At 28.4% G+C, this 19,083-nt stretch overlaps 1 protein-coding gene across 6 annotated transcripts in view; it reads left to right on the top strand.

Annotated features, from left to right (window-relative positions):
- LOC136084777 (probable inactive tRNA-specific adenosine deaminase-like protein 3) overlaps window positions 1-18,387 on the top strand; it is a 34,915-nt gene extending 16,528 nt beyond the window's left edge. For 2 of the 6 annotated variants that reach the window (XR_010640844.1, XM_065805667.1), the window contains exons 4-7: window positions 5,244-5,430; window positions 14,790-14,886; window positions 14,990-15,309; window positions 15,863-16,326. Coding sequence is in view for 5 of the 6 variants with exons in the window: in XM_065805667.1 (XP_065661739.1) it covers window positions 5,244-5,430; window positions 14,790-14,886; window positions 14,990-15,309; window positions 15,863-15,866 (608 nt within the window). In the remaining variant the exon portion in view is untranslated. Of the gene's footprint in view, window positions 1-5,243; window positions 5,431-14,789; window positions 14,887-14,989; window positions 15,310-15,862; window positions 16,327-16,876; window positions 17,701-17,895 lie in introns of those variants that run through there. The other 4 variants (XM_065805664.1, XM_065805665.1, XM_065805666.1 and 1 more) reach the window with 3 other exon arrangements.
- The last annotated feature ends 696 nt before the right edge of the window (window positions 18,388-19,083 follow it).

Genomic DNA, 19,083 nt, shown 5'->3' on the forward strand with positions numbered 1-19,083 from the left:
ATAAAATGTTTTTTATTGAGTAAAGGCTAGACATGGTGTCTCACTCATCCTGGCTGATATTATAAAAATGTGTTTTTAAAGTTAAAAACAAAAAAAATCTTGCCTTAAAAGTTAATTCTAGTACAAAGTTTATTTCAGAAATTTAATGAAACACTACTTTAAATAATTACAATATTTTGTGTAACTTAAAATATGGTTTTAATACTAAAAAAAAATAGCTCAGAAAGTTGATTTAAGTATAAAGTTTAGTTTTAGAAATTTTAACAAAACACTACTTCAATTAAATAAAAGTTCTTTGAAATAAACAAACATTAAAAACAAAACAAAACAAAAAATTAAACTTATATTTTATAAACAAAAAAAACTTTAATGTTATATGTTAATGTTCCATTTTAAAAATAATGATCTTCCATGTTATAAATAAACAAACTTCAATGTTCTATGTGTAATTGTATTCCGCACCATTAAGCAATTCTGGCACTCTTTTGCTCAAAATTTTAAGAGGGCTTATTCCTCCAATTATTTTATCCTATGTGTAAAAAAGTTCATTTTTTTCCAGAAGCCATTTCAAAGTATTCTAAGATTTTACAATGACACTTTCTCTTGCCCATTCTTGTCATAACAATCAATGATTCCAGGAAAATATTTGTTTTTTACAATTTATTGCATTTAAAATGCATCAATCTGTTTGTTAATTGGTTTCACCAAATCACAAAATAAGAAGGTGGCTTTATACAATTCAAAAAGTGGCAGCAATTCACCAGCTTTACTACCAGGCATCATTAAGGGAATGCATAAAAAATTACAAATATTTTCTGGATATTTTATACCTTGGTAAAGTATCACTTTACCTTTTTCAGGACCATCAGTTAAGTTGGTTTTGTCTAGACTCCATATGTTTTCTGAAGGTACATTTTCATATTCTTCTTCAATCTTTGAATATAATATTTTAATACAGCTCGTAATATTTCATCATTTACTGCAGCTATTACTTTACACTAAGGTACTGTGTTAAAAAAGATTTTACCCAATCATTGCCAGGAACATTATTTGAAAACTGTTTAACTTTTCTATTAATTTTTTAAATTTGTTTTTCTATTAATTTGTTTTTAATTTTTTTTAATTTGTAAATCTCTCTGAGTCTCTGAATGGAAAAACAAAACCATGGATTCAATATATGAAACAAAAAACTCTTTTTCAATTCTTCAAAATATAGGCTACTTACTTCTTCTCATGTTCATTCTTCATCATTTACTTACTTGATCTCATAAAATGTTTGCTTTAGCTTATTAATTATTGATTTCATCAGAATAAATTGCAGCTACACGCAATGCATTGCAATGAATTGCAGCTACATGTTGACTGAGTTTTCTCTTTTTTTTATTAAATCCAAACATAGCTTCAGTATTTCAGTTAAATAAATTTTGTAACAACAAGCTCCTATTTTTTTTTCCCAAAATGCTTAAAAATAATTTGCATCTGTTAGCAATATTTTAAACCATTAAATGTAAAAGAATAATAGTCTGAGGTTACTTTTTATCATTCACTTAGCTGGTGAAAAGTTACACCCTTTTAATTAGCTGGTGAAAAGTAGCACCCTTTCACTTAGCTGGTGCAATGTAGCACTCTTTTTGTCAAAACTTGACATCCAAACTATTTTCAACAACATGTTTATAAATAATAAACTACAGAAAGGTTCTTTGGCATAAAAAACTAAACTTATCTTAAATTAAGTTAATTATAGTTGTACTTTTAAAAGACGATAAACTCTGAAAAAAATGGCTTACAGAAATATTAAAAAAAAAAAACACTGAAAATGGCAGCAGCATTTAAAATTTATTCTGAAAATTGAAGATAATGGTCTAACTAACAAGAAATAACTAAATATGTTAAAAATCAGAATTTCTATTAGAGCCGGGTAACTACAAAAACTTTTCAGAATTGATGCAAAGTAACCCCTGTTAGAGTACACTAACCCTGGTTGACAGTATATTTTTTAACATTTCTTTATAACAGATGTAAAAATTAAAATGTAAAACTTTATCTATTTGTGTTTTAGCAAGGTAATGGTTTTAGACCAGTCAGTGTCAAATTTAATTATCTGGCAGAGGTCAACTACATACATGAAACATTGACTTATGTTTTAAACCTTATTTTTTTGAGTTAAACAATTTTTTCAAGACACGACTTAAGAAACGTCTTTTTAACATTTAGAACAAGTTAAAACACATTTTAAAGTTACAACTCATTTTAAAAAACATTTTAAAGTTAAAAGCATTTTAAAGTTAGATCAAAGTCATCCCATCTTATTGTCATTATTGCAAAAGCAACACTAGTATGAAATAGAATTATCAGATAATGTATTGTTGATGAGTTTTTTTAATTTGTAACTAGTTTTTGTTTATAGCATATGGGTCAAATCATTATATTTCAACCAATGGCCTGTGGGTCCTCATCTCTGATTTTCCTGATTTTTAAATATTGTTAAGTGCATTATTTATATAGGTTACATTTGAAATTTCAGACTTCCAAGTACAACAGTTCAGAAATTATAGCCTTAAAAACATGACCAGTGACCCCCCTCAATTCACAAATGGTCAAAACAAACTAATGAGAAAATGTTTTGGGGTGGCACCAATGAAAAAGGATGGGGTGGGGCAACTAATTTTTAGTAATTTAATTAACTTTTGTTAATTCCCTTTTAAGACCATAACTTGTATATTTGCTGGAAAATCTGGCACACATTTTTGAAAGTCACTATCAAAATTTGAATCTTATGGTAAAAGCATGAAAAAATGCAATAAAGATCTAATGGCCTTAACTGTATATTCATTAGAAAATGAATCATGTATGTTTCATGTTAGAAAATGAATGCTTGTATCTTTGTAAGTTGCTTACCCCCCCCCCTTCCCCTTTTGATTGGTGCCACCCCTCACCCTCACCTTAGGGAGTAAGGAGGGGATGGTCCAGACCACATACAGACCACCGATTACCTATAACAAAATAGAATTTAAAGAAATAATGGTTTTATTTTGAAATTAATTTAGATATTTAGATATTAAGTATCTAAATATCTAAATTAATTTAGAGACTTTTATTTGAACCATAATGAAGGTCTCTAAAAAGTTACCACCTTTATCTGTGCCCCTATCTTTTATAAAAACCAGATCAAAGAGAGAACAACCAACCATATCGTTTTTTTTTAATCAAGAAATGATTTATAATTAGTTGCACCCTTCACACAGGCCAGTTGGCAGATTAGAGGGGCACTGGTTTTTAGTAACATTCAACCGTTGATAATTGAAAATTAGGGTTATTTAAAAATGCTGGCATTTTTGGTGTGGATTTGACAAGTTTACAATGTTTGCGTTATAAAATAGTTGGGTCTTATGGTCTTATATACTGTTAATCATAGATCAAAACAAAGTGTTAGCAAAATTTACAAGCATTTTAAAATGGCTGAAAATTGGACTTTTTAGGCGAGTCGACATTTTGCTTTTAGATATATTTGAGTTCTGAACTGCAACAAGCTGCCTATATTTTTCCCATTTATTGCAGACAGTAGTAGCTAATCAGAAAACTTATCTGTAAAGACTTGTGGATGAATAGAATAATGCTACAGTTAATTTCATTCTGGCATACTTTAGCAATTTTAGGATTTTTTCCAAAGTTAAGGAGGTCATAATTTTTTTCTAATTTAACACAAGTTAATAAAAAACATTTTTTCAAAGAGAGAACTATCCAGAAAATAGTTTTTAAAAAATGAGACACTTAAAAGTGACAAAAAATTAAACATGTCTAAAGTAGTCTGTTTTGACCATTTGTAAATCGAGGGGGCCACTGTATCATGTTTCTAAGGCTATAATTTCGGAATCGTTGTACTTGGAAGTCTGAAATTTCAAATGTAACCTATATAGATAATGCAGATAACAATATGTAAAAATCAGGAAAATCAGAGATAATGACCCACAAAGTTTTCTTCAAATTGTTTGAAATATAATGATTTGACCTATGTATACTTTTTTTTTTAACTTGTTATAAAACCCAGTAAGTTATCAGTTATCATTAAGCATGTGCATTTGACGGTCCGTTAAAAACCGATAGTTTCTGTTGCGTTAAAAAAATAACCAGAAATCCCATTAAAATCTGTTCTGTTAAAATTTATTAACAGTGGTTTTCTGTTAATGGCCGTTAATTTATTTTAACGGCCATTTTTTGTTGCTTCTGGTGACACCAAGTTAAAGCATTTGTGTTGCTTCTGGTTTCAGCATTGAAAAAAAAAGAGGACATTTCTTCAATTAAAGACATATCACCCATTGCAATATCTTTGACATGCAACTTTTTAGTCACACAAAAATCAATTTTCTCCATGAAATAAAAATCTTCTGTGCTTGCTACTGAAATAGCTTTTTCAGGGTTGGAGTTGTAGATGGCTACTATTTGTTTTTTTTTTTATTTAAAACACTAAAAAACAGCATAATATTGTAATATTTTTGATGTTTTTTTTATAAAAATTTATAAATAAAATTACTTAAAAATTTTCTAAGACAGCTCCTCTATAATTCGGGTGTAGAAATTATGCAGTTCTGTTGTTAAATTTCTCTGAATCGCATTTTGGCACTTTATTTTTATTTTCAGTAAGCAAAGATTCAGTAAAAGCCTTTATGCTTGGTAATAAAGTAACATCATAATTTTTTTCAATTTGTAAGGTGCATGGTAATGTTATAAAATGCTGATATAACATTTTGAATAGTAGGAATGTTATCAGTTAAAAACATCTCATTTTTTTTTTTTAATTCTGTCAAGATCGGTAAAAATTAATTTAATATAACATGTAATATAAGTGTCTGGCATCAGGTTTTGACAGGATCAGTTTTTTAACATAATGGAATCAACAGAAAAATTTTAACAGAAATTTTCTGTTATTTCCTCCCATTAAAATTTTTCAACGTAATAGGCGTTAACAGAACGGACAGATTTATCAAACAGTAAAAACCCTCGTGCTTAGCTTTTATTTATGGTATAATCCAAAATGCAGCTTAATTAAGAAATTATCTATATTTAACTGTTCATTTTTTCCTTACTTTTAGAGAAAATCAAAAACAAGGCTTCTTTGTTCTTTTGATGGTCTAAATTATTTTGAGGATGGAGTTTCTGTATTACATTTTTAAAAAACAGAGTTAAAAAAATAATTTATTTAAATAAAATAAGATTTTTAATGTTTGCAATGCTATTGCCTTTAGAATTGTTAGTTATTATTGGAAAAGTATCTTTAATTGGAAATGTAAGTTGCTTATTTAAAGATGAGCGACTACAACAATATATAGAAAACTTCATTCACTGCTTTGTATCTGATTCTCCTCCTCTTACTCGACAACAGTTTCTTGAAGCATCCAAGTATTGGCCTGTACAGTTTCATGAAAGTAAAATGTAAGATAATAATGTAGTTAATTTCTTAATCTTTGATTAATTAGTTTTTCTTTTTTCAATTTTCAACAATAACCTTCAACTATTTTAAACAAATTATATATAATTTATTACTTATTAAATTTTTTAGTATTTCTCTTGGTATTCATTCTGAATATGTTTCTGATTTTACATGTTAATCATGTTTGAAAAAGTTATTTGTTTCTGTGACACTGTGAGTGCGTACATGTATGCATACAGGTGACCAACAAAATGTTAATTCATTGGTGTTTTGATCAAAACATTGATTCAATCAACTTTGTTATTAGAATTTCATACAAACTAGACAATATTAGAGCACATTATAATTTCAAATAATAATATATAATAATATGGTTTTTAGCATATATTATTATGAACCAAACTACCAAAAATCATTTTAGTATGTTTAGGAGTTGATTAAGAAGGAAAAAAATTTAGTCAATTTAAACCAGGTATTATTTTTCTTGGATAAATTAAATCATTTTAATGAAAATAAGTATATTAGTAAAAAAATAATTTACAATAATTTTCAGTTGAAAAAAAAGTTTATATAGATATTTAAATTAGAAAGTACTAGAATTAGTATTTACATGATTTATTAGAAAATGAGCTTCATCTTTCTTTATATTAGAAAACAAGTATCTTTTTCAAAACAAACTTTATTAAAAATTTGAAAAATTTTAAAAAAAAATACATTACATAGAAATGCATTTTTTGTAATATCTGAAAAATCTACACAAAACAAACAGCATATTATAACTTAAGCCTTTATACATGCATGTTATTCTGTAAAAAAATTTTATTGAAAAGTTCAAAGTATAAAGTAACTATAAACATAGTATTTCTTTGTATTTTAAAAATAAAAAATTATAAAAAAGACATTATAGTCTTTAACAACCTTTTATTTTAGAAGTAATACATTATAAGCTTTATATTGAGTTTGTTTAGGGTTTGTCCATAAATTACCTATGCTAGGACGGGGGAGAGGGGTCTGCAAATGGCGTATATGAGATGGGGGCTGGTGATTATTTATAAAAGTAAGAAGACACTGAATTAAAAAAAAGGGAGGAGGGTCAAAATAAAAGCTTATGTACTTTATGGATAACCCCTTACAAGATACATTTGTACTTTGAGATTTAAAATAGATAAAAAAATCCCACTAAAGATTTCTTTTAAAACTACTTCAACAGTAAATTTTTTTTTTAGTTAAAGTCTCTCTCTTTGTGAAGAATCTTTTTATCTATTATAAAGTTTAAAAAATGCTCTGATAAGACTCTAAAGGGAAATTATTTTCAACTATGTTTAATTATGTTAAGAATAATTAACTTCAAAAATTTGCAAGATTTGGGAAATGCACATAAATAAAGTAAAAAAATCACTTCTAATGATTGTTTAGGGTAGACTAGGGGATGTTGGTGCTCTTTTTTTCTTTGTTTTTTGTTAGGTTGTATACCTTCCCCCAACCCCAATAAAAATTATTGTTTAGGATAGGTTTTTGTTATATAAACAATTTGCCCCATTTGCGTTAGACCGACCTGCGCCATTTGCATTACGCCAACCTTTCCTATCCTTATGTTTAGAGAATAAAGATTATTCTTCTTAAACCATCAATTGATGATTTGTAATATTATTAATTAGTATACATACTACAATAGTTTTTAAACTATAAGCTTTAAACATGTTGAACTGACTGTTCATAATTTTTGACAAATACTGTTTAAAATTTCTTTTTTTAGTTATAACTTTAGCACACGGTGCATAGGAACATACTCTAAGACCTTGCAACACATCCCCAGAGATTTTATTTTTGATTATCATTAGAAAACATTTCCTCATTCAAAAAATGTAAACAACAACTTTTTTTAGTGGGTGCCTGGGGAGAAAACACACATTTTAGGGCAGTGCCCAGGAATTTTGTTGTTCAAGATAGGTAGCTAATAAGCATGGGGCATACTCAAATTTTTAGTATGTTGATACTGGTAGCAAATGAGGATGACTTGCAAAAAATTAAGGTAATTGAAGCTAAACCAACCCCGCCCCGATCCCTAACTGCCCTCTTCCTAGAACTACGTCTCCTTTAATCGTAAATTTTTTTTTGTTCTATCATAAAGTAGATCAAAATTCATCGACAGATTTCAAATTTCATCAAAAAATCTCTTTTTGTTTAAGATTTATAACAATGGAAAGCCTAAAATTACCCCCTGAAATAACCTTAAATGGTCTCAACTTTTAAACGAAAAATTTTTTTTTGATGTAATTTGAAATCTGTCGATGAACTTTGATCTAGTTTAATATAAAACAAGCAAAAAATTGAAAAGTGGTTTTTGGAACCATACCCTAGGGGGGATTTGGGGAATCTTCTCGAACACCACAAAATCATGCCCATGCCCCATATTTAGATTTTCAGAAATATATGTGATAGATTTATCAATTTTATTTTTTAAAGTTTTTAAAAATTTTTGTTTAACATTAAAATTTACAGACGGATAAGTAATTTTTATTACTTTCTATTTACATTTTTATTGAAATAAAAACAAAGCAAAGCAACCTTTAATTATTAACAATTAGTAAAAGTTAGCTGTTGCTAATTGTTAACAGTTGCATAATAACTCTTTGCACGCGTTGATATACGAACTGAAAGCATGTTTTTCGCCATTATATTGACACGTGTTTATAAGCATTATATTGACATTTGATTGATATAACCGATATATCATGCCAATATTATCAATCCATATCAGAAGTTTTTATTTGAAACAACTTATTTAAATCTAAATAAAAAGAAAAATGACTACTCAAACCTTATCAAAACTATATTCTGGAAAGATTATTTAGCGGATAATCCTGACCTTCCTACCATGCTTTGCTCAAAATGTAGAAAAAAGCTTGCAAGGACTGATCCTTACTTCATTATGCGGCCGTGTTATGAAGGTGATTATAACTATATTGATGTTTAATTTACTTCATTTAAAATTTAGTTTCGCTATTTTAGTTATTATAGTTGTCATACAAGTGCTATAAAATTTAGACCTGAATACCAGAGTTATTAGAGGGAAAAAATGTGAATGTTTTATTTGTGAAAATGGGCGCAAATCAAAAATGGAAAAAATATTGGCCCCAATGGTTGATTGTGTTTCGGGAAAGCTTGTTTATCAAGGCGCTGAAGATGTTTCAAATAAACCTGCAGAAAGACTAGTTTGTCAACATTGTTATGCCCAAGTGGGACAGGGAATTCCACATCCCTGTACGAAATTAGAAAGACAAAAGAATTTGACTGCCATTGTAAAATCAACATCCCCAACAACGCAAGGAAAAGTTCTGTCCAGCTCTATCAAAGATTTCAGCACAAATGACTCAGAGAACACCTTAGTTTTGAAAACCTTTGGTCCGAAGCAACTCACTGTCTCTTTCGGAAAGACTGAGGTTAAGAAACCTTTCTTTTCTTTAGATAAATTGAACAAACTTCAATTAAAACTACAATCCAGGAAAGTTTTTGTTGCTTAAAAATACTTTTAAAAATAAATTTGTTATGAGTTTAAAGCTATTTTTTGTAATAACTTTATTATGATTTATAAGTAATCGCAACATGATTGAAGTTGCACGATTTCTGAGAAGTGAGGCAGGACGAAAAGTGTGGAATCCGGTTTCAATATTAAACTGATTGAGAACAACGAAATAATTGGAAATTTATTCAATTGTGATAAACTCCCATTGCTATTAAAATTAAAAGAAAGCGAAGAGGTAAGTAAACTATTTCCAAAAAAATTATTTTATAGCTAGATTGCAATTTGTATTATTCATTTTGATTTTTTATGAATGTATAGTTGGTAGAAAAAGATACTCCTATTGTGTATTGCAATGACATTGAAGAACTCGTAGCAATGGTACTTCATCACAGAAGTCAAGAAACAAATGATGTTGATATCAAATTAGGTGTAGATGGAGGGCAGGGATTCCTAAAAGTTACGCTGTCAATAACCCTAAAACCAGAGTTAAAAAATAATAAAATTCCAGAGAAACTGAGCAAGAATGACGGATATGCGTGCAAAGATTTTAAAGATTCAAGCGTCCACAAAACTATTATATTGGCCATTTTGCCTTCATTGAACGAAAAATACCATAACTTGCGGTTATTATTGGATAAGCTAAACATTTCATCCTTAGATTACACAGTATCTGAAGATCTAAAGATTTTGCTTCAAATGGTTGGAAAACAAACTGCAACATCAAAACACCCTTGTTCGTATTGCATGACGTCATCTCCTGACTTTCAAAAAGCTGATCATTATACTCTAGAGTCTTTGTGTACATTGTACGACCAATGGATGGCTGATGGTGCAAATTTAAAAAAAGCTAAAAAATACACTAATGTTGTTAACTCCCCTTTATTAACAGGCAACAAAAACAAAAAAATACTAGAACTTGTAAATATTCCTGGACTACATATACTGCTAGGTGTTGTAGACAAAATTTTAAAAGAGATTGAAAAAAATTTATTTTTCTCAATCTCTTTTAAAAGATTGAAAACAAGGAGTGTGGGTTACAGTTTGTTAATCAATATCTGTCTAAAATAAACATCTGCAGAGTGTCCTACCAAGGGCAGCATCGTTTGGAAGGCAATGCTTGTCATAAATTGCTTAAAAACATAGACAGCTTTGAACTGTTTTTTCAAGAGTTTAGTCTTGGATTTTCCGCTGCCAAATATATTAAGGTACTTAGAGATTTTGAAAAAATAGTCCATGGTTGTTTTGGAAAATCATTAAGCTCCACGTATGTTAAAGATCTAGAGGAGTTCTCTACGAGCTATAGAAATCTAAGGGCTACAATTCCTTTGAAGGTACACATAATTGAGCAACATGTTATTGAATTTATCAACATGAAAGGTGGAGTCTTTGGTATGATAAATAACTTTTAAATTTGATTAAAAATAATTTATAATCTTAGTAATTAAATACTCTATTTCAACAGTTGAATCGTAAAATTTGCATAATTTACGACGAATATTTATTAAATAAACTTGCATTTCTTTTGTACTTCTACTGTTCTATAGGCTTAGGTTACTGGACTGAACAAGCTCTGGAATCCATTCATCAGGATTTCAATCAGTTTTGGCGAATGAGAAAAGTTGGAGAGCACAGCCCAAACTATATAGAGGGGCTGAAAAACGTGGTTGTTGCTTACAACTACAAGCACTTTTAAAATAGCTTTCTATTTGCAGGAATGTAGTTTGTAAAAAGTAAAGTGTTAAATCTCCTATGAACAAACGTTTAGTATGACTTTGAAATGTAAAATATCAATCATAATGTAACCATAAAAATCAGAGTTTTTTTTTTTACTGTAATAAATAATTGTAGCAAACCCTTCTCGACCCCTTATAGCCCTCCCCAGGCTATGGTTCCAAAAAACACTTTTCAACTTTTTGCTTGTTTTATATTAAACTAGATCAAAGTTCATCGACAGATTTCAAATTACATCAAAAAAAAATTTTTCATTTAAAAGTTGAGACCATTTAAGGTTATTTCAGGGGGTAATTTTAGGCTTTCCATTGTTATAAATCTTAAACAAAAAGAGATTTTTTGATGAAATTTGAAATCTGTCGATGAATTTTGATCTACTTTATGATAGAACAAAAAAAAATTTACGATTAAAGGAGACGTAGTTCTAGGAAGAGGGCAGTTAGGGATCGGGGCGGGGTTGGTTTAGCTTCAATTACCTTAATTTTTTGCAAGTCATCCTCATTTGCTACCAGTATCAACATACTAAAAATTTGAGTATGCCCCATGCTTATTAGCTACCTATCTTGAACAACAAAATTCCTGGGCACTGCCCTAAAATGTGTGTTTTCTCCCCAGGCACCCACTAAAAAAAGTTGTTGTTTACATTTTTTGAATGAGGAAATGTTTTCTAATGATAATCAAAAATAAAATCTCTGGGGATGTGTTGCAAGGTCTTAGAGTATGTTCCTATGCACCGTGAGCACACACACTTGATATTAATAATTTTTTTTTTTTTTTTTGATAATTTTTTATAAACGGTTTTTATGATTAATTTTTTAAACAATGATAAATTTAAATCTTGTCTTCATTTAACTTTTATAATTAAAGTCTTTATTTTGTTGAAAATTAAAAAAATTGTGAGGAACAAATAAGAAGAAAAGTCTAATTCCAGTTTGGTCATTTTTTTTTTGAGCTAATGCTTATTTCCTTTTCAAAAGAAAAGTTATTAAGTTCTTCAAGATTTGAATTAACTTTTTTGTTTTTGCTGCAGATTTCATTTTTTAAAACTCTTTTACTAAGTCAACTAAAACTTGACTTTCTTTGAAATTTAATTTGCTTGTAATGTGATTGCAAAATTACTGATCTTTTTAATTACAGGTAATTTTATTTTAAAAAAACAAATACTGGTTAACCAGTAAGTTACTGGTAATTTTGTACATTTAAAAATTTTTTTTTATATACACAGTTATAATTAATATAGATTTAAAATAAGTTTTAAAACTGAAAGCATGTTTTAATATATTTAATTTACACTACTTAATATTACACTAGTGGTAAAAGTATATTGAAAATAAATACAAATATAATAAAAATGCACAAGTAATAAAAATAAAATTGTTCATTTAAAAAAAAAAATGACATTAATTTCAATGTATCATCTTTTTGAAAATAAGCTTGCAAGAAGCATAAATCGTCTATACTTCTGTCACTTAATTGCAATCTTATTTTCGTGGCAGTAAGCCCCTCCACAGGGAAGATACGTTCTGCTTCAACATTTGTTGGGCGAATAATCAAGAGATGATGATATATAATTTTTAAATATTCGTTAAGAATATTTTCTTCTTGCAAAGAAGAAAATATTCTATTTATATTATATTTCTTTCCTCATAAAAGGATGCAAGATATTATGTTTGATAATAAGCTAATATCGTTTTTGTCAAACGTGATTGTAGACTCTGTATCAATAAGGCATTTTTGTACAGGATTTCTAACTTTATAAAAACGCTCCAACATTGTTAGTAGGGTACTCCAACGGTTCGAGTGTCCAAATTTAATGAAAGTTCCTTACTCACTTCCCTTTTAATATTTTTTCGCAGTATTTCATTTTTCGTCAGTGATAAGTGAAATATTTTAATTATTTTGCAAATCTTTTCTTGGATTAATACTTTTTTTTTTAACTATTTTTCAAAAAATTCAACGGACCAATATATGCATGCCTAATCTAATCAATATTTGTTTTAGAAGTCAACATTTGTTTAATCTAATCAATATTTGTTTTAGAAGTCAATATTTGTTTAATCTAATCAATATTTGTTTTAGAAGTCAATATTTGTTTAATCTAATCAATATTTGTTTTAGATAATAACTCTAAACTACTAACATCTTCTTCTTCCTTATCATTTGAAAAATTTTTTTTTTTCTAAGTAAATTGATTTTTCCTCTTCTCCTAAATTTGCTGACGAACAGCAATTATCTTTATCATAAAGTATCTTGATTGTTGCCAATTGAATGCCATGCACTAAACATAATTGATGATTAGCACTAATTAACTTTTCACTTTCTTCATTATTGATACTCCATTTGTCATAATTGAAACCACATCGTCTAACAAAATACAGAATGTTTTAAGTTTATCCTCTAAAAGAGCAATATATTTATCTTTTTGTATTAATCCATGACCTCTAGCATGACTGAGACTCCACAATTTATCAAATGCATGTGCATTTACATTCATATAACTACCGTTTTTTACAGAAGTCTACCCATCTAATGTGATCCTAAACCTTTCACCTTGATTAGCTTGTGTTTTAAGTTCGGCAAAGATGCTTTGGTGTGTTTTAGCTGCTAGATTTCTTTTTGTTATCCTTTAAGTGGCTTAGGCCATGTTATCGTTTTACTAATTTATAACTTGTACATTTTCTACATCAGAGTCACCTTACTATCACACCCTATTATTACACACTATCATCACACCTTATCATTACACCCTAATGTCACACCCTGTCATCAGACTTCATAATACTACCTAAAGGCTGACTGTAATCATATTTGCAATTTTCTTTTCAACATTGATAACTGTAATCATATTTGCAATTTTCTTTTTGACATTTTGCAATTGATGCAAATAGGTATTGTTTGGCACTATTATATTATTATATTATACACTTGGTCTATTATTCTCAAGTAATTTTTAATCTTAAAAATTTGTCTCAAAAGTTAAGTTCTAGGGACATATTTAATAGAATAATCTTTAGTGGTGTCATTATCAAAAGTCTAACATTCCAACTCTTATACATTGATCTAATCTTATTACCTCTCCCAAGGATAAAGCAGAACTCTTTGGATAGAACTTTTTCTCTTATTCATTTCTTGAATCTAATGACCACACTCTCATCAACCCAAATAAATATGTTAATCCATTGTTAAGAATTCACTTTACTCTGGCTTGTTGCTTAAGGTGTTTCTTACTTAAACTATTCTGCAACTTGTGGTCTGGACACAACATTCATTTTCTTACATAGGTCTTCTTAATATTATTAGGAGACCAAGTTTTAAATCAAAAAACTTCTCATTTCATGAGTCAAACAACTTTTTAAAATCAATACAAATTTTAATTCTTGAGTCTTATTAACAATCAATATGAATTTTGATCCTCTTGTTCTATTTAATATTTTGTAGAATAATAACAATAAATATTCCTAGTATCGCAAAAATGCTGTAAAAAATATATTCCTGGCCAACACCCTGTATATGATTATAATAACAGATAAGTTCTATTGCGCATTAGATGGAGGCATTCTATTCAAGACATACTATTTGCATGTTAATTTTTGATTGGTAATACTCACCTTAATTTTCAGTAATCTCATGGGTAATACAAGATGATATTAATGATCTACCTGATAATCTACCTAAAGTGTCTGGTGCCTCTATTTACTGAACAACTATACTTATCTTATATATTGCATTATATTTACATATAATAGAATGGTGATTATAGTTGGTGCTCACTTGAATATATTTTTTTTTTTTTTTTTTTCTACCTTTAATATATACAAAAATTCACAGCTCTCAAAAATTCTCACCTTTTTGGTATTTATATTTTCTTATGCTCTGTAATTTATAATTCTATTCTATTTAGTTATAGTAACATTTCTATAAAAATAGATTTTAATGTAACTTGTAACCAAATTTTACAAAGTTGTGAAAGTTTTTTGTCATTGGATGTCAATTGTGATCGATGAAACGCTTTATTGAAAAAAATTTTAAAAGTTTTTTTCATAAGATTACTATTAAACTAATCCTATACAGAGCTTTTTTTCCAATGTTTATATTTATTTTTAGAATGAAATCAATTATTGAGGGGACACACTTAAATGAAGCAGAAATAAAACAAGGCCTTGAATTTATGCATCTGGTGCAGGATATATTCTCAACGGAAGTAATTGTCTTTGATATTATTTTGTTATTTAGTCGTATAACATGAATCATGAAAAAATTTGAACGCTATGATTATTTCTTTGAACGTTACTATTATTATCTAGAACAGATCTGCAGCAGTTATAGTTAACCCGGTTGATAATTCCATATTAGCTGTTGCACATGATCACACTGAATCTGACCCTTTGAAACATGCAGTCATGGTTGCTATAGATACGATAGCTTGGCAACAAAATGGTGGCGCTTATAATTTAAAGTATAGAAAGAATGATGATGGGTTTTGTATTATTGATAGTAATCATTTACTTAACAATTTATTAACTTTGAATAGTAAAGTATATCAGAATTTAAAAAGCGGGTCTGGTGGTAGTGGTTACCTCTGCACTGGATATGATATTTATTTGACTCATGAACCTTGTGTAATGTAAGTATCTTGTGTATGTTTAAATGATTTCCAATATATGTATTCTTTTTGTTTATTTCTTCTATTATTTATGTCTTCATTTTTGCTAAAGTGCTTCTAATTGTTTTTTGTCTTTTATATTGTATACTTATTATTGTATACACAATAAAATTACTTATTTGTACTGGTAAAGTGTCCGTAATTATTAGCCACCTATCCATAAAATTAGTCTACATTGAGCAAAAATATATCATTAAAAAACATAACGCATTTAGTGTCAACAACAATTGTTTCAACAACACCGGGCAAAAAAAAAAAGGTGCTTTTTTTGTGTATTTACGTCGTGTGATTACATATTAGATAAATTGTTTTTGATTTTTATAAAGAAATTTTTTTAACCAAGTTTTTATAATTTAATGATAAGTTCTAATTTACCGAACATCTTGAATCAAACTAAAAAATTTTAAGGTTAATTTTTTTAATACAAGATTTAATTTTGTGGTACTTTAAAACTATTTTATTCTATAATTGTACATTTTTTATTTATTCTATGATTTTAACAACTTATTTTTAGCTAAGTTGGTTAGCGTTTTGTGTTCAAGTCCTAGAAAAGTTAACCCTAAAACATTAAATTATTTGGTTGAAATTTTTGGTGGGTTCTTCAAAAGGCTAAAAGTGCTACAGAAGAACTTTGATATGAGATTTTTTTAAAGGCATTAAATTGTTTTTTGAAACTATTCACTGTAAGATTTTTAGAAGCGCGTTTTTTAAAAGTTCGTATATAAGCATCTCCCTAGGTGTTGTCTTTCACGGTTCTACACTAACCTTCTACAGTTTCCAAGGAATTCTTCAGTCTTAAAATGTGATTTGTTTATAATTGTTGTGCTACTATTGATGACTCAGTCACTTACGTATAACATTTTTGCTGTTATTTCTTTTGACCTCTCTATATTGTAGCTTACACCTGAACGAATTTTTGATGTATTATTTTTTATTGCGATTTGAACATGGGAAATATTTAAAAAACTCATAACTTAACTTGAGCTCTTAGATTTTAAAGTGGCCTTAATTGAAAACACAATGTATTGGCTGTACCATGTACGTAGAGTTACCGAAATACGTAGCACATTTCATCTACTTTTTTAAAAAAATTTTGGAGATATAAAATGTGATTTATATCTAAAAATTGATTTACATGTAGGCAAACCAGAATTACTTTTAATAAAACAAACACATAAAAAACAAAAAAAATATTGTTGCCAAATAAGAAAACACATTACATAAAATATATAAAATACAAAAAAAAAATTATTTCCAAATAAGACAACACGCTAAAAACAAAAAAAAAATTAAATAAATGTATTTATTAAACTATATACCCAACAGGCACACAACGTTCTGTTAACGTTGTATTAACGTTCTAACGTTAGTACAACGTTAACACAACGTTGTGTGCCAGCTGGATAAATATTATAATTCTACTTTTGCTATACTTTAATACCTAATAAAACCACATCAAATAATCAAGGAAAACTTATTATTATTGTCACAATATTCAAAAAAAGTTGTAATCTTCTCTTTTATTTAGGCCTACTTTTCCAAAATTGTTGCAGTAGACTTATAGTGCGTGATATATAGATGATGAAATAGACACTTGGCCTAGCCTTACTGGCTGATGAACTTTTAATAGATGTTGGGTCAGTAGCACGTCTTATTTCTATAGCGTAAAACATTTTAATCAGCTGTAGTTGATTACTGTCTTATACAACTCCAGTAAGGTCTGCCAAAGGTTGTAGAGTTGCTTTATCCTCAAAGTTCTTAGATTATAGATATGTGTCCCTACCAGCGTTGGTCAAGAACTCGCTTTAGCGTTGAAACTGTATTGGGCTGCTATTGTAGGCCGCCCAAAGTTTTTGAATAACTGCTGACAAACATTGAAAACAGATGCAACACATGCGTTGTTTGAAATGGCATATTGATCATCAAGGTGCAATCTATGATTACAGCAGTGAGTATAAGTAATTGTTTTTGCTGTAATTGTTTTTGAGTGAGAGTTTAGACACCATTAATGTGGCTAGAAATAACGGCTGTACCAACATGCGATCCAACTTAATATTATGAACAGTCTTCGTAAAACTCATCATAATAACATCAGTTATACCTTTTGTATCAAATCTATCGCCTGTTAGCAATGCAAATAAAATAAATGTAAACTAAATAAGATTTACCGTATTATACTATTATCTTATATTAATTTTAAATATATCTTTGTTTTATTGTGTAAACCTTGTATATGCTAATAAACCTTTTTTAACAAGTAAAAACTATTATTATTACACAGTATATAGTGGATTATTATACACAGTATTTTTAGTGGATTTTTTATATAACGGTATTTTTTATAGTAATTTAAATTTGGTTTTAATAGGCAAATTTTACAAGTTTTTATAAATTTTTTATACAATTAATAATACCCAAAATTTATTTTTGACAAAACATCGGTTTACAACGTTTAAAGAAAGATCGCTGATTTTATTTTATAGTAGTATGTTTTATTATAAGTCTTTTTATTTTAAGTTATTTTGTCTTAATATTGGTTGAGATTAGGTGCAGCATGGCACTCCTACATAGTCGTATTCGCAGAGTTTTTTTTCGCAAGTCAAATGTCACGAATGGTGGGGTGCAAAGCGTATTTAAAATACACTGCGAAGAAAGTTTAAATCATCATTTTGAAGTTTATAAAATGACATTAAACAAGCGAAAATTTGAAGACATTTAATTTTGCTTAAAAAATAGTTTGTTAACCTCATATATCGGTTAATATATCTTTGATGGGCGGACATAACAGTATAACTGCATTTTTGACCATTTAACGATTTATATGAGAAAATGTGTCTTGTGTATGCCGGCATCAATGGTATTAACAGTATAGTTACACTATTCGGTTCAAACAGAATAAAAGTAATAACCCATTTCTCAAAATATGACTTCTGTAGCAAAATAATTGGGTTCATAATAATGTTTTTTTGCTCTCCTGAAAAGTTACACTTTTGCAGTTATACTCTTATGTCCGCCCATCAAAGATATATCAATAATATTTTTACAAGAAAAGATAAATGCTGATTATTATTGTTGTGTTGATTGTGATTAAACGTTTTATTATTTTTTGAATTGGTGATGATTGTTACGCAATCTTGACATAGTGGTAAGAATTTTAATTTTTAGTGTTATTGGGAACTCTTTTAAAAGTCTATCATATAATGAAATTTAAAATATTTCAATGAATTTTATTCCGGAGGCGTATCTATAGTAAATAGCGTCTATGGCGAGCCCCTTTTTCTTGCGCCCTTCTCGGACGATAGAATGCTTACGTTTTGTTTTCTAAAAAAAACGACTTTAAAAATGGATAAAAAAAGAGTATACAAAATCTATTAATACTTAATTTTATCAAGTTGCATGTAATGCAAACAAGTTTATCTTTCTATCTATTCTATCAAGTCGCATGCATGCAAGCAAGTTTATTTTTCTTGAGCTGCCCAAATTTTTTATCTACATTTAAGTCAATTTCTATGCTCAGTAAAGTAAGATCGTGTAATCGACTCAGGACAATAATAACTATCAAACTGTCAATTTTAATTTGCCCGTGATTGCCATCAATACTTCCAATGCTGTTTGCTTATTTAAAAAGTTTTTATCTGGGTTTTTTAATTATCTTTTTTCGCTACATTTTGTTACCAGTGCTCTGCACGGGTCTACAAAAAAAAAAACATGCATAACGTATTTTTCAAGTCTGAT

This window comes from Hydra vulgaris, chromosome 09 (assembly GCF_038396675.1).
Source record: "Hydra vulgaris chromosome 09, alternate assembly HydraT2T_AEP".
In the NCBI taxonomy this organism is placed as follows: Eukaryota; Metazoa; Cnidaria; class Hydrozoa; order Anthoathecata; family Hydridae; genus Hydra; species Hydra vulgaris.